Below are 24,990 nucleotides of genomic sequence, written 5' to 3'. Positions count from 1 at the left end.
GGGATGTCCATGACACGGAGCACCCATAGGAGGTGGGTCATGGGGTTGTAGCACCCATAGGAGGTGGGTCAATGGGTTGGAGCACCCAAACGTAGTGTATCCATGGCTGATAGCACCCATAGGTGACGTGTCCTTGGCCCAGAGCACCCATAGATGACGTGTCCGTGGCTGGCGGCACCCATAGGTGCTCACTCCATGGTTGGTAGCACCCATAGGTGCTCATTCCGTGGCTGGTAGTGCCTATACATGGTGGCTCCATAGCTGGTAGCACCCATGGGTGCCGTGTCTATAGGCTGCAGGCACCCATAGGTGACGTGTTCATGGTTGGTAGCACCCATAGGTGCTCATTCCGTGGCTGCTAGTGTCCATATGTGGTGGCTCCATGGCTGGTAGTACCCATGGGTGCCATGTCTATAGGCTGCAGGCACCCATAGGTGATGTGTTCATGGCTGGTAGCACCCATAGGTGCTTAGTCCATGGTTGGTAGCACCCATAGGTGCTCATTCCGTGGCTGGTAGTGCCCATATGTGGTGGCTCCATGGCTGGTAGCACCCATGGGTGACGTGTTCATGGCTGGTAGCACCCATAGGTGCTTAGTCCATGATTGGTAGCACCCACAGGTGCTCACTCCACGGCTGGTAGTGCCCATATGTGGTGGCTCCATGGCTGGTAGCACCCATGGGTGACGTGTCTATAGGTTGCAGGCACCCATAGGTGACGTGTCCATGGTTGGCAGCACCCATAGGTGCCCATTCCGTGGCTGGTAGTGCCCATACATGGTGGGTCCATGGTTGGTAGCACCCATAGGTGACGTGTCCATGGTTGGTAGCACCCATGGGTGCTCATTCCGTGGCTGGTAGTGCCCATACGTGGTGGGTCCATGGTTGGTAGCACCCATAGGTGACGTGTCCATGGTTGGTAGCACCCATGGGTGGTCAGTCCATGGCTGGTGACACCCATGGGTGCCTGGAGGGTCTCAGGGGTCCATGATGGTGACGAGGCCGCAGCGGGTGCCGTGTCCCCATCCAGCAGCACCCATGGGTGCCCGGGGGGTCTCAGGGGTCCATGATGGTGACGAGGCCGCAGCGGGTGCCGTGTCCCCATCCAGCAGCACCCATGGGTGCCCGGGGGGTCTCAGGGGTCCATGAGGGTGACGAGGACGTAGCGGGTGCCCGTGGTCGGGGGTAGCACCCTTGGGTGATGGGTCAGGCGTCCCGGGTGCAGCAGGGCCCAGCCGGGCCGGGCGCCCTCCGCGCGGCAGCCGGAACGCGGGAAGAGGCTCCCGCCGCCCTGCGGGATGGACCCGTATGGATCCATATGGACCGTATGGACCCATATGGGCCAGGAAAGACCCATACGGACCCATATAGACCAGTACGGACCCCCATATAGCCCCGTGGGGATGCGGACAGATCAGAACGGACCCGCACAGTCCCTTATGGACCCGTATGGTCCCATAGGGCCCGGGACAGACCCGTATGGACCCATATAGACCAGTATGGACCCCATATAGCCCTGTGTGGAACCAGACAGATCAGGATGGACCCACATGGTCCTGTATGGACCCGTATGGTCCCACAGGGACCGGGACAGACCCGTATGGAACCATATAGACCACTATGGACCCCATATAGCCACGAGTGGACGTGGACGGTCCTGTATGGCCCCATAGGGCCCGGGACAGACCCGTATGGACCCATATAGACCAGTATGGACCCCATATAGCCCCGTGTGGAACCAGATGGATCAGGATGGACCCACACGGTCCCGTATGGACCCGTATGGTCCCATAGGGACCGGGACAGACCCGTATGGACCCATATAGACCAGTATGGACCCCCATATAGCCGCGAGTGGACGCGGACGGTCCCGTATGGACCCGTATGGCCCCATAGGGACCGGGACAGACCCGTATGGACCCATATAGACCAGTATGGACCCCATATAGCCCCGTGTGGAACCAGATGGATCAGGATGGACCCACACGGTCCCGTATGGACCCGTATGGTCCCATAGGGACCGGGACAGACCCGTATGGACCCATATAGACCAGTATGGACCCCCATATAGCCGCGAGTGGACGCGGACGGTCCCGTATGGACCCGTATGGTCCCATAGGGACCAGGACAGACCCGTATGGACCCATATAGACCAGTATGGACCCCATATAGCCCCGTGAGGACGTGGGTGGACCCAGTCTCTCCCAATTTCCCCAAATCTCCCCCCATCCTCTGGGTCCCCCCCCTCGCCAAGTCCCCTTGTCCCCTGTGTCCCTTCCAGGTCCCCCCTGTCCCCTGGGTCCCCTCTGGGTTCCCCCCTGTCCCCTGGGTCCCCCCCCAGGTCGCCCCCCCCATCCCTGGGTCCTCCCCTGTCCCCTGGGTCCCCCTCTCCCCCCAAATCCCCCCCCCCAAATTCCCTGGGTCCCCTCCGGGTCCCCTCCCATCCCCTGGGTCTCCCATGGGTCCCCCCAGCCCCCCCAGTCCCCTCCGGGTCCCCCCTGTCCCCTGGGTCTCCCCAGGTCCCCCACATCCCCTGGGTCCCCTCTGGGTCCCCCCTGGGTCCCCCCCAGGTCGCCCCCATCCCCTGGGTCCCCTCCAGGTCCCCCCAGCCCCCACCATCTCCTGGGTCCCCTCTGGGTCCCCCCTGTCCCCTGGGTCCCCCCAGGATCCCCCTGACCCCTGGGTCCCCCCCTGACCCTGGGTCTTCCCCTGTCCCCTGGGTCCCCCCTGTCCCCTCTGGGCCACCCCCAGTCTCACCTGTCCCCTGGGTCCCCCCCCAGCTCCCCCTGTCCCCCCCATCCCCTGGGTCCCCCCCTGTCCCCTCTGGGCCACCCCCCAGTCTCACCTGTCCCCTGGGTCCCCCCTGTTCCCTCTGGGTCCCCTCCTGGTCTCCCCCTCCAGGTCCCCCTGTCCCCCCCATCCCCTGGGTCCCCCCTGTCCCCTCCGGGTCCCCTCCTGGTCCCCCTTGTCCCCTGGGTCCCCCCCCAACTCCCCCTTGCCCCCCCGCCCCGTCCCCTGGGTCCCCCCTGTCCCCTCCGGGTCCCCCCTTGGTCTCCCCTGACCCCTGGGTCCCCCCCCCCATCCCTCCCTGTCCCCTGGGTCCCCCCCCGTCCCCTCTGCGTCCCCCCCCCGTCCCCGTACCTGGAAGTCCCCATTCAGGGCCAGGCTGAGGGCCACGGTGGCGGCCGGGGGGGCCTGGGGGGCCTGGGGGGCCCCGGGTCGGTACCGGACCACGGAGCTGAGCACCACGCGGCCCTGCGGGGAGGACACGCTAAGGACACGCTAAGGACACGCCAAGATGGGCCAAGGACACGGCAAGGATGGGACAAGGACCCACCAGGAGCAGGCACAGAACATGCTAAGAACATGCTAAGCTCATGGCCCCATGGTGCTGGGCACTGCATGTGACAAGGACATGCCAAGGACACGCTAAGATGCACCAAGGACATGGCAAAGATGGGACAAGGACCCACCAGGAGCAGGCTCAGAACATGCTAAGAACATGCTAAGCTCATGACCCCATGGTGCTGGGCACTGCACGTGACCAGGACACGCTAAGGACACGCTAAGGACACGCCAAGATGGGCCAAGGACACGGCAAAGATGGGACAAGGACCCACCAGGAGCAGGTGCAGAACATGCTAAGAACATGCTAAGCTCATGACCCCATGGTGCTGGGCACTGCACGTGACCAGGACACGCCAAGGACATGCCAAGATGCACCAAGGACACGGCAAGGATGGGACAAGGACCCACCAGGAGCAGGCCCAGAACATGCTAAGAACATGCTAAGCTCATGTCCCCCATGGTGCTGGGCACTGCACGTGCTCAGGACACGCTAAGGACACGCCAAGGACATGCCAGGATGCGCCAAGGACATGGCAAGGATGGGACAAGGACCCACCAGGAGCAGGCCCAGAACATGCTAAGAACACGCTAAGCTCATGCCCCCCATGCACACGCTCAGCACACACAAGAACACGCTAAGCACACGCCAAGCTTTCGCCCTCCTTCACTGTGCGGATCCCCGCCCCCCTTCCATTGGCCCCGCCCCCTTCCCTCGGCCCCGCCCTTTTCACACCCCGCCCCATCCCTGACCCCGCCCCCTTCCCATAGCCCCACCCCCTTTCTCCATAATCCCCCCCTCCAGCCCTTCTTTCCTACAGCCCCATCTAGTCCCGCCCCGCAGACACCTAGACCACGCCCCCTTCACCCCGCCCCCTTCCCTGTAGCCCCGCCCCCTTCCCAGTTGCCAGCCCCTTTCCCTCCATGTAACCCCACCCCCTGGCCCCGCCCACAGCACCAGGCCCCTCCCCCGGCTCCAGGCCCCGCCCCCTGGCCCCGCCCACCTTGGTGTGGTAGCCCGGGAAGAGCTTCTGGGCCACGGGGGCCACGTGGCGCCGCAGGGCCCGTTGCCAGGTGCCCTCCAGCCCCAATAGCCCCAGGGCCACCGTCTCCCCCGCTGGTGTCCCCTGGGTTGTCACCAGAGTGTCACCAGGGCGGGAAGGGGGCACCCAGGGCCACCTCGTCTAGCCCAGGGCCACCGCCATGGCCACCCTGGGGCCACCACCCTGGGGCCACCAACATGTCCATCCTGGCGCCACCAGCATGTCCCTCCTGGGGCCACCACCATGGCTACCCTGGGGCCACCACCACTATGTCCATTGTGGTGTCACCACCCTGGGGCCACCACCATGTCCATCCTGGGGCCACCACCCTGGGGCCACCACCACTATGTCCATTCTGAAGCCACCATCATGGCCACCCTGGGGCCACCACCCTGGGGCCACCACCATGTCCATCCTGGCGCCACCAGCATGTCCCTCCTGGGGCCACCACCATGGCTACCCTGGAGCCACCACCACTATGTCCATCCTGGTGTCACCACCCCGGGGCCACCACCATGTCCATCCTGGGGCCACCACCACTATGTCCATTCTGAAGCCACCACCATGGTCACCCTGGGGCCACCACCATCATGGTCACCCTGGGGCCCCCACCACTATGTCCATCCCGGTGTCACCACCCTGGGGCCACCACCATGGTCACCCTGGAGCCACCCCCCTGGGGCCACCACCATGGCCACCCTGGGACCACCACCATGACCCTCCTGGGGCCACCACCATGTCCATCCTGGGGCCACCACCCTGGGGCCACCACCACTATGTCCATTCTGAAGCCACCATCATGGCCACCCTGGGGCCACCACCCTGGGGCCACCACTATGTCCATCCTGGGGCCACCATCATGGTCAGCCTGGGGCCACCACCACCATGGCCACCCTGGAGCCACCACCACCATGTCCATCCTGGTGTCACTACCCTGGGGCCACCACCATGTCCATCCTGGGGCCACCATCATGGTCACCCTGGGGCCCCCACCACTATGTCCATCCCGGTGTCACCACCCTGGGGCCACCACCATGTCCCTCCTGGGGCCACCACCATTATGGTAACCCCGAAATGACCACCACCATGGCCACCCTGGAGCCACCAGCACTAGGCCCATCCTGGTGTCACCACCCTGGGGCCACCACCACTATGTCCATTCTGAAGGCACCATCATGGTCACCCTGGGGTCCCCACCACTGTGTCCATCCCAGAGTCACCACCCTGGGGCCACCACCATGTCCCTCCTGGGGCCACCACCACTAGGCCCATCCTGGTGTCACTACCCTGAGGCCACCACCACCTCCATCCTGAGGCCACCACCATGGTCACCCTGGGGCCACCACCATCATGGTCACCCTGAGATGACCACCACCATGGCCACCCTGGAGCCACCACCACTATGTCCATCCCAGTGTCACCACCCTGAGGCCACCAGCATGTCCCTCCTGGGGCCACCACCATAATGGTAACCCCAAGATGGCCACCACCATAGCCACCCTGAAGCCACCAGCACTATGTCCATGCTGGTGTCACTACCCTGCGGCCACGACCATGTCCATCCTGAAGCCACCACCATGGTCACCCTGGGGCCAGCACCGTCATGGTCACCCTGGGGCCCCCACCACTATGTCCATCCTGGTGTCACAACCCTGGGGCCACCACCATGTCCTCCTGGGGCCACCACCATGGTCACCCTGGGGCCAGCACCGTCATGATCACCCTGGGGCCCCCACCACTATGTCCATCCTGGTGTCACAACCCTGGGGCCACCACCATGTCCTCCTGGGGCCACCACCATGGTCACCCTGGGGCCAGCACCGTCATGATCACCCTGGGGCCCCCACCACTATGTCCATCCTGGTGTCACAACCCTGGGGCCACCACCATGTCCTCCTGGGGCCACCACCATGGCCACCTTGGGGCCACCACCACTATGTCCATCCCGGTGTCACCACCCTGGGGCCACCACCATGTCCATCCTGAAGCCACCACCATGTCCATCCTGATGCCACCACCATGCCCAACCCAGGGCCACCACCACATCCACCCCTGGGCCACCACCGGTTCCATCCTGGTTTTTGGGGGGTTTCCAGGATATTTTGGGTACCGGGGTGGGGGACACCCATGTGTGTCGTCACCTCATTGCCCGTGCTCCACTTCCCATAATGCTCCGCTTCGGCCACCAACTCGTCACACAGGTGCTTGGAGAAGAGCGGGAACCAGTAGACGTCTGGGCAGGGCTGGGGACAAGGAAGGGACAACACAGGGCTGGAGGGGACACCGAAACCTTGGGGATGCCAACTGTCCCCCCCTAGGGTGACACGGACTATGGGACCTGCCTGGGTCCTCAGGGTCCATTCCTGAGTCCCCCCAGAGGTCCCCAAGGGCCATCACTGGATTTGGGGAGGTCCTGAGGGTCCCCAAGATTCGTCTTGGAGTCTTGGGGGGGGGCCAGAATGTCCCCAGAAGGTCCCCAAGGTCCATCCTTGGATCTAGGGGGTCCCTTGGGTGTCCCCAAGGTCCATCCTTGGATCTGGGGGGGGGTCCCTTGGGTGTCCCCAAGGTCCATCCTTGGATCTGGGGGGGGTCTCTTGGGTCCATCCCTGGGTCTTGGAGGTCCCCAGAAGGTCCCCAAGGTCCATCCTTGGATCTGGGGGGGTCCCTTGGGTCCATCTCTGTGACTAGGGGGTCCCCAGAAGGTCCCCAGAAGGTCCCTAAGGTCCATCCCAACTCTGGGGAAGGTCCCCAAGGCCCAAAGGACTTTTGGGGACGTTCCCCCAGGTCTGGGGACATGCCGAGGTTTGGGGGGGGGTTGTCCCCAAGGTGTCACCCTGTCCCCAGGGGTACCTCCTCGTAGAGATCCTCGTCGAAGATGCGGCTGTAGTTCTCATGGAGATACTTGTCCTCCCAGTCCTGGGGACAGACATCGTCACTGGGGACACCGGGACGACTGAGGGGGACACTGGGATGATTGGGGACACCGGGACAACCAGGGGGCACTGGGACAACTGGGGGGCACTGGGAGTTACTGGGAATTACTGGGAGATCCTGGGACTCCCCAAGGGGTTGAGGAGGTGACAGAGGAAGGTGACAGGGAACTCGGGTGGACATGGGGACACCCCGGAGGGTTGGGGAGGTGGCAGAGGGTGGTGACAGGGGACACTTGGGGACATGGGGACTCCCCAAGGGGTTGAGGAGGTGGCAGCGGGTGATAATAGGGGACACAAGGGGACATGGGGACTCACCAGGGGCCTGGGGAGGTGGCAGGGGGAGGTGACGGGGACACTTGGGGACACGGGGACTCACCAGGGGATTGAGGAGGTGGCAGAGAGCGGTGACAGGGGACACTTGGGGACATGGGGACTCACCAGGGGGTTGAGGAGGTGGCAGGAGGAGGTGACAGGGACACTTGGGGACATGGGGACTCACCAGGGGGTTGAGGAGGTGGCAGGGGGAGGTGACGGGGACACCTGGGGACATGGGGACTCCCCAGGGGGTTGGGGAGGTGGCAGGGGGAGGTGACAGGGGACACTTGGGGACATGGGGACTCCCCAGGGGGTTGAAGAGGTGGCAGAGGGGGGTGACAGTGGACACTTGGGGACACGGGGACTCACCAGGGGGTTGTCCTGCAGCTGCCACAGGTCCGGGTGCAGACGGGACACGTTGTACTGGGCTGTGGCCACCAAGTGCCCAAAGTCCTCGCGGTTGGTGACATGCAGGAAAACGCCCTGGGGGGGGACAACAGTGAGGGGGGGTTGGGGACAGCCTAGGGACATCTTGGTGACACCAGGTGACACTCAGGCGCCCATGGGCACTGCGGCAGAAGGCCATGTCGGGATTGGAGTCCCTAAAAGGGGAGTCAGGGACCCTTGGGGACACCCTGAGGATACCGTGATGACACCGGGTAACCCTTGGGGACACTGTGGTGACACAGGGTAAGCGTTGGTGACACCAGGTGACACTCAGGCGCTCGTGGGCGCTGCGGTAGAAGGCCATGTCGGGGTCGGTGTTCCCAAAAGGGGGGTCAGGGACCCTTGGGGACACCTTGGGGGCACCTTGGGGACACTTGGGGACAGCGGGTGACACCTTGGTGACACCTTGGTGACATGGGGTGACATGTACCCGCTCATGGGCGCTGCGGCAGAAGGCCATGTCAGGATCAGGGTCCCCAAGAGGGGCGTCAGGGACCCTTGGGGACACTTTGGGGACACTTGGGGACACCGAGTGACCCTGGGTGACACCTTGGGGACACCAGGTGACCCTTGGTGACACCGGGTGACATGTACCCGCTCGCGGGCGCTGCGGCAGAAGGCCATGTTGGGGTTGAGGTCCCCAAAAGGAGGGTCAGGGACCCTTGGGGACACTTTGGGGACACTTGGGGACACCGAGTGACCCTGGGTGACACCTTGGGGACACCAGGTGACCCTTGGTGACACCGGGTGACACGTACCCGCTCGCGGGTGCTGCGGCAGAAGGCCATGTTGGGGTTGACGTCCCCAAAAGGAGGGTCAGGGACCCTTGGGGACACTTTGGTGACACCGGGTGACCCTTGGTGACCCCTGGTGACACCAGGTGACCCTTGGGGACACGTACCCGCTCGCGGGCGCTGCGGCAGAAGGCCATGTCGGGGTCAGGGTCCCCAAGAGAGGGGTCAGGGACCCTTGGGGACAACTTGGGGACCCTTTGGGACACTGTGGGGACACCAGGTGACCCTTGGGGACACCGGGTGACCCCTGGTGACACCAGGTGACACCTTGGTGACACGTACCCGCTCGCGGGCGCTGCGGCAGAAGGCCATGTTGGGGTTGAGGTCCCCAAAAGGGGAGTCAGGGACCCTTGGGGACAGTTTGGGGACACCAGGTGACCCTTGGGGACACCTCGGTGACACGTACCTGCTCGCAGGCGCTGCCGCAGAAGGCCACGTTGGGGTTGAGGTCCCCAAAAGGAGGGTCAGGGACCCTTGGGGACACCTTGAGGACACCTTGGGGACACTTGGGGACACCGAGTGACCCTGGGTGACCCTTGGGGACACCTTGGTGACACGTACCCACTCGCGGGCGCTGCGGCAGAAGGCCATGTCGGGATTAAGGTCCCCAAAAGGGGAGTCAGGGACCCTTGGGGACACTTTGGTGACACCGGGTGACCCTTGGTGACCCCTGGTGACACCAGGTGACCCTTGGGGACACCTTGGTGACACGTACCCGCTCGCGGGTGCTGCGGCAGGAGGCCATGTTGAGGTCCCCAAAAGGAGGGTCAGGGACCCTTGGGGACACCTTGAGGACACCTTGGGGACACTTGGGGACACCGAGTGACCCTGGGTGACCCTTGGGGACACCTTGGTGACACGTACCCGCTCGCGGGCGCTGCGGCAGAAGGCCATGTTGGGGTTGAGGTCCCCAAAAGGAGGATCAGGGACCCTTGGGGACACTTTGGGGACACCTTGGGGACACTTGGGGACACCGAGTGACCCTTGGTGACACCAGGTGACCCTTGGTGACCCTTGGGGACACCTCGGTGACACGTACCCGCTCGCGGGCGCTGCGGCAGAAGGCCATGTTGAGGTTGAGGTCCCCAAAAGGAGGGTCAGGGACCCTTGGGAACACTTTGGTGACACCGGGTGACCCCTGGTGACACCAGGTGACCCTTGGGGACACGTACCTGCTCGCGGGCGCTGCGGCAGAAGGCCATGTCGGGGTCGGGGTCCCCAAGAGCGGGGTCACAGACCCTTGGGGACACCTTGGGGACACCGGGTGACCCTTGGTGACACCGGGTGACCCTGGGTGACACGTTGGGGACACCAGGTGACCCTTGGGGACACCTCGGTGACACGTACCCGCTCGCGGGCGCTGCGGCAGAAGGCCATGTCCGGGTCGGTGTCCTCGAGCGCGAAGAGGCGCCGGGCGCTGAGCTGGCGCCGCAGGGTCCCCCCCTGCACCGCGTAGGCCTGGCTCACGTAGGGCACGTTCCACACGCCCCTGCGGGGAGGCCCCGCCCACCGAGGCGTTAGACACGCCCCCGAGGCCTTAGCTCCGCCCACAGCGGAGTTAGCCCCGCCCACACCCAAGGCCACCCTCCCCTAGGGCCAGCCCTGCCGCTAACCCCCCGCTCTGTCCCCTTAATAGGCTAGGCAGGCCCCGCCCCCTGAGGTGTTAGCCACGCCCCCGCGCCGTTAGCCCGCCCACTTCGGTGCTAGCCACGCCCACACCCACGCCCCCCCCGGCCCACCCTGCCACCAATCCCCTCTACCCCCCACAATGGGCCACGCCCCCTCCACACGAACACGCCCACTCGGCTCTAGCTCCGCCCCCTCTTTGCCAGGCCCCACCCCCGGCTTTTCTGACAGGTCCCGCCCTCTTTGCTAGCCCCGCCCCCTGTACTCTCCAACAGACCCCGCCCACTCTTTACCAGGCCCCGCCCACTCTGTGAGGCCCCTCCTCTATTCATTAGCACCACCCACTTTTCACCAGGCCCCGCCCACTCTGCCAGGCCCCTCCCCTAGTCATTAGCACCGCCCACTCTTCACCAGGCCCCGCCCCATCCACACCAGCCCCATCTCCTCCTTCATTGGCCTGTAGAGAGCAGCTGGGGGCGGGGCCTCACTGGGGGCGGGCTTCATGCAAAAAGAGGGCGGGGCTTCCAAAGCCCCTGCAGCTCCCAGGAGGGGAATGGAGCAGCCGGGGGCAGGGAAGAGCTCATTTGGGGGCGTGTCCTCGCAAAGGGGGCGTGTCTCTGGTCGGGGGCGTGTCCTGGCACGGGGGCGGGGCTTCCAAAGCCCCTGCAGCTCCCAGGATGGGGAAGCAGCAGCCCGGGGCAGGGGGGAGGGAAGAGCGCATTTGGGGGCGTGTCCTCGCCAAAGGGGGCGTGCCCTCGCCAAAGGGGGCGTGTCCAGGGTCGGGGGGGGGGTGTCAGGTCGGGGGCGGGGCTTCCAAAGCCCTGCGGCTCCCAGGAAGGGAACGGAGTAGCCGGGGGGGGGGAGGAGGAGCTCATTTAGGGGCGTGCCCTCGCCAAAGGGGGCGTGTCCTCGCGAAAGGGGGCGTGTCCCGGGCGGGGGGGCGGGGCTCACCTCCGCTTGCCCTGCACGATGTCCACGTAGTCCTCAGAGCGGGCGTAGTAGCCCTCGGGGCTCAGGGCCCCCCAGAAGTTGGACCAGAGCTTGCCGGGGCGCGAGAGCAGCGGGGCCAGGATGGGCCTGCGGGGAGGGGGCGTGGCTAGTGAGGGATGGGGCGTGGCTAGGGAGGGATGGGGAGGGGCTAGTGAGGGGTGGGGAGGGGCTAGTGAGGGGTGGGGCGTGGCTAGGGAGGGATGGGGAGGGGCTAGTGAGGGGTGGGGTGTGGCTAGGGAGGGATGGGGAGGGGCTAGTGAGGGGTGGGGAGGGGCTAGGGAGGGATGGGGAGGGGCTAGGGAGGGATGGGGAGGGGTTAGTGAGGGATGGGGAGGGGCTAGGGAGGGATGGGGAGGGGCTAGGGAGGGATGGGGAGGGGCTAATGAGGGATGGGGAGGGGCTAGGGAGGGATGGGGAGGGGCTAGGGAGGGATGGGGAGGGGCTAGAGAGGGATGTGGAAGGGTTAGTGAGGGATGGGGAGGGGCTAGGGAGGGATGGGGAGGGGCTAGGGAGGAACGGGGAGGGGCTACTGAGGGCTGGGGAGGGCTAGGGAGGAACGGGGAGGGGCTAGGGAGGGATGGGGAGGGGCTAGAGAGGGATGTGGAAGGGTTAGTGAGGGATGGGGAGGGGCTAGGGAGGGATGGGGAGGGGCTAGGGAGGAACGGGGAGGGGCTACTGAGGGCTGGGGAGGGCTAGGGAAGATGGGGAGGGGGCTAGGGAGGGATGGGGAGGGGCTAGGGAGGGATGGGGAGGGGCTAGTGAGGGATGGGGAGGGGCTAGTGAGGGATGGGGAAGGGCTAGTGAGGGAGGGGGAGGGGCTAGGGGAGGCATGGGGAGGAGCTAGGGAGGGATGGGGAGGGGCTAGGGAAGATGGGGAGGGGCTAGTGAGGGATGGGAGGGGCTAATGAGGGATGGGGAGGGGCTAATGAGGGATGGGGAGGGGCTAGTGAGGGATAGGGAGGGGTTAGGGAGGGATGGGGAGGGGCTAGTGAGGGATGGGGAGGGGCTAGTGAGGGATGGGGAGGGGTTAGGGAGGGATGGGGAGGGGCTAGGGAGGGATGGGGAGGGGCTAGGGAGGGATGGGGAGGGGCTAGGGAGGGATGGGGAGGGGCTAGGGAGGGATGGGGAGGGGCTAAGGAGGAACGGGGAGGGGCTACTGAGGGCTGGGGAGGGGCTAGGGAAGATGGGGAGGGGCTAGGGAGGGATGGGGAGGGGCTAGGGAGGGATGGGGAGGGGTTAGGGAGGGATGGGGAGGGGCTAGTGAGGGATGGGGAGGGACTAGGGAGGGATGGGGAGGGGCTAGTGAGGGATGGGGAGGGGTTAGGGAGGGATGGGGAGGGGTTAGGGAGGGATGGGGAGGGGCTAGGGAGGGATGGGGAGGGGCTAGTGAGGGATGGGGAGGAGCTAGGGAGGGATGGGGAGGGGCTAAGGAGGAACGGGGAGGGGCTACTGAGGGCTGGGGAGGGGCTAGGGAAGATGGGGAGGGGCTAGGGAGGGATGGGGAGGGGCTAGGGAGGGATGGGGAGGGGTTAGGGAGGGATGGGGAGGGGCTAGTGAGGGATGGGGAGGGACTAGGGAGGGATGGGGAGGGGCTAGGGAGGGGGAGGGACTAGGGAGGGATGGGGAGGGGCTAGTGGGGGATGGGGAGGGGCTAGGGAGGGATGGGGAGGGGCTAGGGAGGGATGGGGAGGGGCTAGGGAGGGAGGGGGAGGGACTAGGGAGGGATGGGGAGGGGTTAGGGAGGGATGGGGAGGGGCTAGGGAGGGATGGGGAGGGGCTAGTGGGGGATGGGGAGGGGCTAGGGAGGGATGGGGAGGGGCTAGGGAGCGATGGGGAGGGGCTAGTGAGGGATGGGGAGGGGCTAGGGAGGGAGGGGGAGGGGCTAGTGAGGGATGGGGAGGGGCTAGTGAGGGCTAGTGAGGACTAGAGATGGCTAGAGAGAGCTAGAGAAGGGCTAGACAGGGGTGTGACAGGGGTGTCACACGGGTGTCACAGAGGTGTCACACGGGTGTCCCAGGGGTGTCCTGGGGGGGTCCTGGGGGGTCCCAGGAGTGTCACAGGGGTGTCCCGGGGTGTCACACGGGTGTCCCAGGGGTGTCTTGGGGACGGGGGTGTCCCGGGGGTGTCCCACGGGTGTCACACGGGTGTCTTGGGGACGGGGGTGTCCCACGGGTGTCCCAGGGGTGTCCCGGGGGGTCCCCGTCCCCCCTCACCGGTTCTGCCGCAGCAGCGCCCGCAGGGTCCCCGGGTGCCGCAGGGACACGTCCCCGTCCAGGGACACGTAGAGCTGGCAGCGCGGGTCCCGGCGGCACACGTCCCTGCGGGACACGACCGGTGTCACCCGGGTCCCTCCGTGTCCCCCATGTCCCTCCATGTCCCCCATGTCCCTCCGTGTCCCCCATGTCCCTCCATGTCCTCCCTATGTCCCCATATGCTCATGATGTCCTCTTCATACCACCAAAATGTCCCCAATGTCCCCCTATGTTCTCCGCTGTCCCATGGCCCTCCATGTCTCCCCGCCCCCCATTTCTCATGTCCCCAAATCGCCCCATACCCCCCCCATGTCCCCATGTCCCCCCGCGTCCCCGTGTCCTCCCATGTCCCCACGCACATCGCCATGTCCCCCATGTCCCCCGTGTCCCCCCACGCACATAGCCATGCCCCCATCCCCCCATGCACATGGCCATGTCCCCATATCCCCCCATATCCCCCCCATGTCCCCATGTCCCCGTGTCCCCATGTCCCCACACACATGGCCATGTCCCCATGTCCCCATATCCCATGTCCCCATGTCCCCCATGTCCCCATGTCCCCATGTCCCCCATGTCCCCATGTCCCCATGTCCCCACGCACATGGCCATGTCCCCATGTCCCCATGTCCCCATATCCTCCCATGTCCCTGTGTCCCCACGTACATGGCCATGTCCCCATGTCCCCCATGTCCCCCCTTTTCCCCTATGTCCCCATGTCCCCATGCACATGGCCATGTCCCCATGTCCCCATATCCCCCCATGTCCCCATGTCCCCACGCACATGGCCATGTCCCTGTGTCCCCATGACCCCCATGTCCCCATATCCCCCCATGTCCCCATGTCCCCACGCACATGGCCATGTCCCCATATCCCCCCATATCCCCCCACGTCCCCATGTCCCCACGCACATGGCCATGTCCCCCATGTCCCCATGCCCCCCCATGTCCCCATGTCCCCATGTCCCCCATATCCCCCCATGTCCCCATGTCCCCCCATATCCCCCCATGTCCCCATGTCCCCATGTCCCCCATGTCCCCATATCCCCCCCATGTCCCCACGCACATGGCCATGTCCCTGTGTCCCCATATCCCCCCATGTCCCCCATGTCCCCCCATATCCCCCCATGTCCCCAATGCCCCCCCATGTCCCCCCATGTCCCCACGCACATGGCCATGTCCCTGTGTCCCCATTGTCCCCATGTCCCCACGCACATGGCCATGTCCCGCGCCTCCCCCGGCCCCAGCGCCTCCTCGGGCCCCACGAGCTGCAGCGTCGCGAAGGCCTCGCGCAGCCGGGGCCAGGCGGCTGCCACGTGGGGCTCGTGACACACCTCCTGGGGGTCAAGGGGCAGGGGTCAAGGGGTCAGGGGGTCATGGGGTCAGGGGTCAGCCCCCCTCCCCGCCTTGGGGTCCCCCCACTCTTTGGGTTGGGGGTCAAGGGACCCCCCCCCCCCCCAATGGATGGGCTGGGGGGTCGAGGGGACACGTGGGACCTCCTGGGGGTCAAGGGTCACCCCAGTGTCCCCGGTTGGGGTCAAGGGGGCACCTGGGGGTCAGGGGTCAACCAGGACCCCCTCTGGTTGGGGGACAAGGGGGTCAAAGGGGCATCAGGGTGTCCCAGGGCAGGGGTCAAGGGTCAGGGGACACCCCCCGCCCCAAACCTGGGGGTGAAGGGTCAGGGGTTGGGGGTCAGGGGTCAAGGGTTGGGGTCAGGGGTCACGGATCAGGGCTAGGGATTGGGGGTTGTGGGTCAGAGGTTGGGATTAGGGTCAGGGGTCAGGGATCAGGGTCAAGGTCAGACGTTGGGGTCAGGGGTCAAGGTCAGGGATCGAGGTCAGGGGTCAGGGAACAGGGTCAAGGCCAGAGGTGGGGGCCAGAGGTCAGGGTCAGACTGTGGGGTCAGAGGTCAGGGATCAAGGGTCAGAGAACAAGGGGTTGGGGGGGGGTCAGGGATCTGGGGTTGGGGTCAAGGTCAGAGGTGGGGGCCAGGGATCAGAGGTCAGGGGTCAACGTCAGAGCTGGGGGTCCGAGGTCAAGGTCAGGGGTTGAGGTCAGAGATCAGGGGTTGAGGTCAGGGGTTGAGGGTCAGGGGTCAGAGATCAAGGCTTAGGGGGGTCAGGGATCAGGGTCAAGGTCAGAGATGGGGGGGGTCAGGTATCAAGGTCAGGGTGCAAGGTCAGAAGTCAGGGGCTGAGGTCAGAGGTCAGGGGTCAAGGTCGGGGTTGAGGGTCAGGGGTCAGAGATCAAGGCTTAGGTGGGTCAGGGATCAGGGTCAAGGTCAGATATGGGGGGTCAGGCATCAAGGTCAGGGGTCAAGGTCAGGGGTTGAGGTCAGAGGTCGGGGCGGGGTCAGGGGGCGGGGTCAGGGGTCAAGGTCAGGGGGTGGGGTCAGGGGCCAAGGTCAGGGGTCAAGGTCAGAGGTCGAGGTCAGGGATCAAGGTGAGGGGCCAAGGTCAGGGATCAAGGACAGGGGTCGAGGTCAGCGGGCGGGGTCAGGGGTCAAGGTCAGAGGGTGGGGTCAGAGGTCAGGGGGTGGGGTCAGGGGTCAAGGTCAGGGGTCAGGCTCACGGCGTTGTGCAGGAAGAGCCCCATCCGCTCCCGGGGATAGTCCAGGGCCAGGAGGCGCTCGAGGAACTGGGGCAGGAAGGGGGTCGGCTGCTCCACGAACACCCCCAGGAGCAGCCGCGGCAGCTGCGGGGACAGCGGGGACAGTGCGACGTCACGGGGGGGCCCGGAACGGCACGGGACATCCCGGGACATCCTGGGACATCCTGGGACATCATGGGACATCCTGGAACCCCGTGGGACATCCCGGGACATCCTGGGACACCCTGGAACCTCGTGGGACATCTTGGGACATCCCGGGACACCCTGGGACATCCCGGGACATCATGGGACACCCTGGAACCTCGTGGGACATCCTGGAACCTCGTGGGACATCCCGGGACACCCTGGGCCCCTTGGGACATCCCAGGACACCCTGGGACATCGTGGGACATCGTGGGACACCCTGGAACCTCGTGGGACATCCCGGGACACCCTGGGACATCGTGGGACATCCCAGGACATCATGGGACATCCTGGAGCATCATGGGACACCCTGGAGCCCCGTGGGACATCCTGGAACCCCGTGGGACATCCCGGAACATCATGGGACACCCTGGAGCCCCGTGGGACATCTTGGGACATCCCGGGACACCCTGGGACATCCTGGAACCCCGTGGGACATCCCGGGACATCATGGGACACCCTGGAGCCCTGTGGGACACCCCGGGACATCATGGGACATCCTGGAATATCATGGGACATCCTGGGACATCATGGGACATCCTGGAACCCTGTGGGACATCCTGGAACCCCGTGGGACATCCCAGGACATCATGGGACATCCTGGAACATCATGGGACATCCTGGGACACCCTGGGACATCCTGGAGCCCCGTGGGACATCCTGGGACATCATGGGACATCCTGGAACATCATGGGACACCCTGGAGCCCCGTGGGACATCTTGGGACATCATGGGACACCCTGGGACATCCTGGAACCCTGTGGGACATCCTGGAGCCCCGTGGGACATCCCGGGACATCATGGGACATCCTGGAACATCATGGGACACCCTGGAGCCCCGTGGGACATCTTGGGACATCCCGGGACACCCTGGGACATCCTGGAACCCCGTGGGACATCCTGGGACATCATGGGACATCCTGGAACATCGTGGGACATCCTGGGACATCGTGGGACATCCTGGAGCCCCGTGGGACATCCAGAACCCCTGGGACATCCTGGGATGTCATGGGGCGCCCTGGAGCATCACGGGACATCCTGGAGCCCCGTGGGACATCTGGGACATCATGGGGCACCCTGGACACCGTGGGACATCCTGGAGCCCCATGGGACATCCTGGGACACCCTGGGACATCCCGGAACCCCGTGGGACATCCTGGGACATCGTGGGACATCCTGGGACGTCACGGGGCACCCTGGAGCGTCACAGGACATCCCGGGACACCCTGGGACATCCTGGGGTGTCATGGGACACCCTGGAACCCCGTGGGACATCCCAGGACATCACGGGGCACCCTGGAACCCTGTGGGACACCCTGGAAACCCATGGGACATCCCAGGACGTCACAGGGCACCTGGAATATCACAGGACATCCCAGAACCCCGTAGAACATCCTGGAACCCTGTGGGACATCCCGGGACGTCATGGGGCACCCGGAACATCATGGGACACCCTGGAATGTCACGGGGCACCCCGGAACCCTATGGGACAACCCGGAACCCCACAGATCACCCCAGAACTCCATAGGACACCCCAAAACTCCATAGGACACCCTGGGGCACCCATGGGACCCCCAGAAACCACCCCCAACCCAACCAAGACCCAATGGATCAACCCAAGACTCTATGGAGCAGCACCCATAGGACGCCATGGGGCGCCCCATAGATACCCAAACACCCCTAGGTATCACCCATGGGACCCCCACCCACATCCAGCACCCACTGCCACCATGGGGCACCCATGGGACCCCCAGAAACCCCCCCACACCCAACCACCACCCAACGGATCAACAAAACAGCCTACGGAGCAGCACCCATAGGATGCCATGAGGCGCCCCATAGACCCCCAAACACCCCTAGGTATCACCCATGGGACCCCCCAACCACATCCAGCACCCACTGCCACCATGGGGCACCCATGGGACCCCCAGAAACCACCAACAACCCAACCACCACCCAACGGATCAACTCAACAGCCTACGGAGCAGCACCCATAGGACGTCGTGGGGCGCCCCATAGACACCCAAACACCCCTGAGCATCACCCATGGGACCCCCCACGCACATCTAGAACGCACTGCCACCCTGGGGCACCCATGGGACCCCCAGAAAACACCCCAACCCAACCACAACCCAACGGATAAACCCAAGACCCTACGGAGCAGCACCCATAGGACGCTGTGGGGCGCCCCATAGACCCCTGAGCATCACCCATGGGACCCCCCACCCACGTGCAGCACCCACTGCCACCCTGGACACCATGGGGCACCCATGGGACCCCCAGAAACCACCCCCAACCCAACCAAGACCCAATGGATGAACCCAAGACCCTACCGAGCAGCACCCATAGGACGCCATGGGGCGCCCCATAGACCCTATAGACCACCAAACACCCCCTGAGCATCACCCATGGGACCCCCCACCCACGTGCAGCACCCACTGCCACCCTGGACACCATGGGGCACCCATGGGACCCCCAGAAACCACCCCCAACCCAACCAAGACCCAATGGATGAACCCAAGACCCTACCGAGCAGCACCCATAGGACGCCATGGGGCGCCCCATAGACCCTATAGACCACCAAACACCCCCTGAGCATCACCCATGGGACCCCCCACCCACGTGCAGCACCCACTGCCACCCTGGACACCATGGGGCACCCATGGGACCCCCAGAAACCACCCCCAACCCAACCATGACCCAATGGATCAACCCAAGAGCCCACGGAGCAGCACCCATAGGACGCTGTGGGGTGCCCCATAGACCCCTGAGTATCACCCATGGGACCCCCCACCCACATCCAGCACCCACTGCCACCCTGGACACCATGGGGCACCCATGGGACCCCCGGAAACCACCCCGAACCCAACCACCACCCAACGGATCAACCCAAGACCCTACGGAGCAGCACCCATAGGACGCCATGGGGCACCCCATAGACCCCCGAGCATCACCCATGGGACCCCCACCCACATCCAGCACCCACTGCCACCCTGGACACCCTGGGGCACCCATGGGACCCCCAGAAACCACCCCCAACCCAACCACCACCCAACGGATCAACCCAAGACCCTACGGAGCAGCACCCACAGGACGCCGTGGGGCGCCCCATGGCGTGCCACCCCCCCGGGCACCCCAGGGTGCCCCCAGCCCTACCGGGAGCCCCTCGAGGGGCAGCAGGTCGCGGTCGCAGTCCCCACAGCCGCCCTCGTAGGTCCAACCGGCCGGGATGTAGTTGCCCAAATAGTTGAGATGGAGCTGGGGGAACATGGGGGGTGTTTGGGGACATGGGTGCCCCCCACCCATGACCCACGGGTGTCCGGACCCCCACCCAGGCCCCCTATGGCCCCCTTGGGACCCTCTGCGCCTGCTGGGCCCCCCGGGGTTGTCCCCACATGGGTGACGGCGGGTGCTGGGGGGGTCCCATGGGTGCTGGGGGGTCCCCCAGGTCCTGGGGGGGTCCCATGGGTGCTGCGGGGTGAGGGGGGGTTCTCCAGGTCCTGGGGGTGTCCCATGGGTGCTGGGGGGTCCCATGGATGTTTGGGGATGTGGGGGTTCCCCATGGGTTCCCCATGGGTTCTGGAAGGTCTCATGGGTGCTGGGGGGGTCCCATGGGTGCTGGGGGGTCCCCCAGGTCCTGGGGGTGTCCCATGGGTGCTGGGGGGTCCCATGGATGTTTGGGGATGTGGGGGTTCCCCATGGGTTCCCCATGGGTTCTGGAGGGTCTCATGGGTGCTGGGGGGGTCCCATGGGTGCTGGGGGGTCCCCCAGGTCCTGGGGGGGTCCCATGGGTGCTGCGGGGTGAGGGGGGGTTCTCCAGGTCCTGGGGTGTCCCATGGGTGCTGGGGGGGGTCCCATGGATGTTTGGGGATGTGGGGGTTCCCCATGGGTTCCCCATGGGTTCTGGAAGGTCTCATGGGTGCTGGGGGGGTCCCATGGGTGCAGAGGGGTGGGGGAGGGTCCCCCAGGTCCTGGGGGAGTCCCATGGGTCCCGGGGGGGTCACATGGGTGGGGGGCTCCTGCAAGGTTCTTGGGGGTCCCATGGGCACAGGGGGATCCCTTGGGTGTCCCATGGGTGCAGGGGGGTCCCGGAGTGTTCCAGGGACTCCCAGCCTGATGTCCCACGGGTGGAGGAGGGTTCTAAGGGGATCCCATGGGTGCAGGGGGTCCCAGGGGGCTCTGGGGGGTCCCATGGGTACTGGGGGATGTCCCATGGGTACCAGGGGGGTCCCAAGGGTGTCCCATGGGTGCTGGGGGGTCCCAGGGGGCTCTGGGGGGTCCCATGGGTGCTGGGGGGTCCCAGGGGGGGTTCTGAGGGGATCCCATGGGTGTTGGGGGATCCCATGGGTGCAGGGGGGGCCCGGGGGGCTCTGGGGGTCCCACGGGTACTGGGAGATGTCCCATTGGTGCTGGGGGGTCCCATGGGTGTCCCATGGGTGCAGGGGGTCCCAGGGGGGTTCTGAGGGGATCCCATGGGTGCAGGGGGCTCCCATGGGTGCAGGGGTGTCCCATAGGTGCAGGGAGTCCCAGGGAGGTTCTGGGGGGGTCCCATGGGTGTCCCATGGGTGCTGGGGGGTCCCATGGGTGCAGGGAGTCCCAGGGGGGTTCTGGGGGGTCCCATGGGTGCAGGGGGTCCCACGGGTGCAGGGGGGTCCCACGGGTACCTTGGTGGGCCCGTAGCCGTGCAGCACCATGGGCAGGGTGTGGGGGGGGGTCCCATGGGTTGCAGGGGGGTCCCATGGGTGCAGGGAGTCCCAGGGGGTTCTGGGGGGTTCCCATGGGTGCAGGGGGATCCCATGGGTCCCAGGGGGTCCCATGGGTGCTGGGGGTCCCAGGGGGTTCTGGGGGGTCCCATGGGTCCCGGAGGGGTTCTGGGGGGTCCCATCGGTGCAGGGGGTACCTTGGTGGGCCCGTTGCCGTGCAGCACCACGGGCAGGGTGTGGGGGGGGTTCCATGGGTGCTGAGGGGATCCCATGGGTGCAGGGGGGTCCCATGGGTCCCGGGGGGGTTCTGGGGGGGTCCCATGGGTGCCGGGGGTACCTTGGTGGGCCCGTTGCCGTGCAGCACCACGGGCAGGGTGTGGGGGGGTCCCATGGGTGCAGGGGGGTCCCATGGGTGCCGGGAGTCCCAGGGGGGTTCTGGGGGGGTCCCACGGGTGCAGGGGGGTCCCACGGGTACCTTGGTGGGCCCGTTGCCGTGCAGCACCATGGGCAGGGTGTGGGGGGGTCCCACGGGTGCTGGGGGCCCCGGGGGGGTTCTGGGGGGTCCCACGGGTGCAGGGGGCTCCCATGGGTGCAGGGAGTCCCGGGGGGGTTCTGAGGGGTTCCCATGGGTGCAGGGGGATCCCATGGGTCCCAGGGGGTCCCATGGGTGCTGGGGGTCCCAGGGGGTTCTGGGGGGTCCCATGGGTCCCGGGGGGGTTCTGGGGGTCCCACGGGTACCTTGGTGGGCCCGTTGCCGTGCAGCACCACGGGCAGGGTGTGGGGGGGGTCCCATGGGTTCTGAGGGGATCCCATGGGTGCAGGGGGGGTCCCATGGGTCCCGGGGGGGTTCTGGGGGGTCCCATGGGTGCAGGGGGTACCTTGGTGGGCCCGTTGCCATGCAGCAACCACGGGCAGGGTGTGGGGGGGGTCCCATGGGTGCAGGGAGTCCCAGGGGGTTCTGGGGGTCCCATGGGTGCAGGGGGGTCCCATGGGTCCCGGGAGGGTTCTGGGGGGTCCCATGGGTGCAGGGGGTACCTTGGTGGGCCCGTTGCCGTGCAGCACCACGGGCAGGGTGTCGTAGGCCACGTTTCGGGCCCGCACGCGGCCCGGCTCGAACTTCAGCACCACCTCATCTGGGGGGGGGGGGGTGACACGGGTGTCCCCAACACGTCCCCTCCCCCTCCCTCAACACGGTCACCCCCCCCCCATGTCCCCTCTGCTGTCCCCACCCCCCCAATGTTCTTCCCCCAGCACCCAGATGCCACCAGGTCCCCAATGTCCCCTCCTTTCCCCCCCCCAATTCAAGGTCCCCCCCCATGTCCCCCAATGTCCCCTCCTCTGTCACCACCCCCCCCCCCCCCCGATTCTGGGTCCTCCCAGCACGAAGACCCTCCCCCCACTTGTCCCCTAAATGGCCCCTAATGGCCCCCCCCATTTCAAGGTGTCCCCTAATGTCCCCCTCCAACACGATGATGTCACCGTGTCCCCCAATGTCCCCCTCAACTCGGGGACCCCCAATGTCTCCCAACTTGGGGACCCCCAATGTCCCTCCCCCACCTTGGGGACCCCCAATGTCCTCCCCCAACTTGGGGACCCCAATGTCCCCCTCAACTTGGGGACCCCCATGTCCCTCCCAACTTGGGGACCCCCAATGTCCCCCTCAACTCGGGGATCCCCAATGTCCCCCTCGACTCAGGGACCCCCAATGTCCCCCCCAACTTGGGGACCCCCAATGTCCCTCCCTCACCTTGGGGACCCCCAATATCCCCCTCAACTCGGGGACCCCCAATGTCTCCCACTTGGGGACCCCCATCTCCCTCCCCCACCTTGGGGACCCCCCAATGTCCCCCTCAACTCGGGACCCCCAATGTCCCTCCCCCACCTTGGGGACCCCCAATGTCCTCCCCCAACTTGGGGACCCAATGTCCCCCTCAACTTGGGGACCCCCATGTCCCTCCCAACTTGGGGACCCCCAATGTCCCCCTCAACTTGGGGATCCCCAATGTCCCCCTCGACTCAGGGACCCCCCAATGTCCCCCCCAACTTGGGGACCCCCATGTCCCTCCCTCACCTTGGAGACCCCCAATGTCCCCCCCAACTTGGGGACCCCAATGTCCCTCCCAACTTGGGGACAATGTCCCCCCCAACTTAGGGACCCCCATGTCCCCCCCCAACTTGGGGACCCCCAATGTCCCTCCCCCACCTTGGGGACCCCCAATGTCCTCCCCCAACTTGGGGACCCCCATGTCCCTCCCAACTTGGGGACCCCCAATGTCCCCTTCAACTCGGGGATCCCCAATGTCCCCCTCGACTCAGGGACCCCCCAATGTCCCCCCCAACTTGGGGACCCCCATGTCCCTCCCTCACCTTGGGGACCCCCAATGTCCCCCCCAACTTGGGGACAATGTCCCCCCCAACTTAGGGACCCCCCATGCCCCCCCCCATCTTGGGGACCCCCAATGTCCCTCCTCACCTTGGGGGCCCCCAATGTCCCCCTCAACTCGGGGACCCCCAATGTCTCCCCACTTGGGGACCTCCATGTCCCTCCCCCACCTTGGGGATGCCCAATGACCCCCCCACCTTGGGGACCCTCAATGTCCCCCCACCTTGGGGACCCCCAATGTCCCCCTCAACTCGGGGACCCCAATGTCCCTCCCAACTTGGGGACAATGTCCCCCCAACTTAGGGACCCCCATGCCCTCCCCCAACTTGGGGACCCCCAATGTCCCTCCCTCACCTTGGGGACCCCCAATGTCCCCCTCAACTCGGGGACCCCCAATGTCTCCCCACTTGGGGACCCCCATCTCCCTCCCCCACCTTGGGGACCCCCAATGTCCCCCTCAACTCGGGGACCCCCAATGTCCCTCCCAACTTGGGGACAATGTCCCCCCCAACTTAGGGACCCCCATGTCCCCCCCCACCTTGGGGACCCCCAATGTCCTCCCCCAACTTGGGGACCCCAATGTCCCCCTCAACTCGGGACCCCCAATGTCTCCCCACTTGGGGACCCCCAATGTCCCTCCCCCACCTTGGGGACCCCCAATGTCCCCCTCAACTCGGGGACCCCAATGTCCCCCCCAACTTGGGGACAATGTCCCCCCCAACTTAGGGACCCCCATGTCCCCCCCCAACTTGGGGACCCCCAATGTCCCTCCCTCACCTTGGGGGCCCCCAATGTCCCCCCCACCTTGGGGACCCCCCTCACCGATGGCCCCGTTGAGGTTCTGGAAGATCTGGGAGCCGTGATCCAGGGCCAGGCCCAGCTCTGCCTGGGGGGGGGGTCAGGAATATTTGAGGGGGGGTCTCCAGGGCGCCCCCCAATGAGTCAGCAGGATTTGGGTGCTCCCCATAGCATTGGGTGACATTCAACATGGTGGGTGACGCTCAACACGTTGGGCGACACTCAACGCATTGGGTGACGCTCTACACATTGGGTGACTCTCAACGTTTTGGGTGTCACTCAACGCATTGGGTGACGCTCAACGCATTGGGAAACAGTCAGTGTATTGGGCAACACTCAATGCATTGGGTGACGCTCAACACGCTGGGTGTCACTCAACACGTTGGGTGATGCTCAACACGTTGGGTGACTGTCAACATTTTGGGTGTCACTCAATGCATTGGGTGATGGTCTACACGTTGGGTGACGCTCAACGCGTTGGGCAACACTCAATGCATTGGGTGATGCTCTACACACTGGGTGATGCTCAAGACGCTGGGTGACGCTCACGCGTTGGGTGACGCTCAACATGTT

General features: G+C 65.7%; 1 protein-coding gene across 1 annotated transcript; it reads right to left on the bottom strand.

Annotated features, from left to right (window-relative positions):
• Window positions 1–1,028: 1,028 nt before the first annotated feature.
• LOC148590469 (multifunctional procollagen lysine hydroxylase and glycosyltransferase LH3-like) lies at window positions 1,029–24,505 on the bottom strand (the record flags this gene model as incomplete). The annotated part of the gene is made up of 14 exons (XM_088539008.1): window positions 1,029–1,290; window positions 3,141–3,254; window positions 4,349–4,471; window positions 6,529–6,630; window positions 7,238–7,303; window positions 8,005–8,118; window positions 10,224–10,365; window positions 11,454–11,579; window positions 13,706–13,810; window positions 14,956–15,077; window positions 16,312–16,434; window positions 19,690–19,791; window positions 22,272–22,369; window positions 24,442–24,505. Coding segments are annotated over 14 exons (1,557 nt in total), but the record flags the coding sequence as incomplete, so codon positions are not given.
• Between the last annotated feature and the right edge of the window lie 485 nt (window positions 24,506–24,990).

This window comes from Tinamus guttatus, unplaced genomic scaffold, assembly GCF_059628265.1.
Source record: "Tinamus guttatus ecotype Peru unplaced genomic scaffold, ASM5962826v1 Tinamus_guttatus_pri_ptg001318l, whole genome shotgun sequence".
Classification (NCBI taxonomy): domain Eukaryota; kingdom Metazoa; phylum Chordata; class Aves; order Tinamiformes; family Tinamidae; genus Tinamus; species Tinamus guttatus.
The sequence above is the reverse complement of the archived record's forward strand: the minus strand, read 5'-3'. Positions and strand labels throughout refer to the sequence as shown.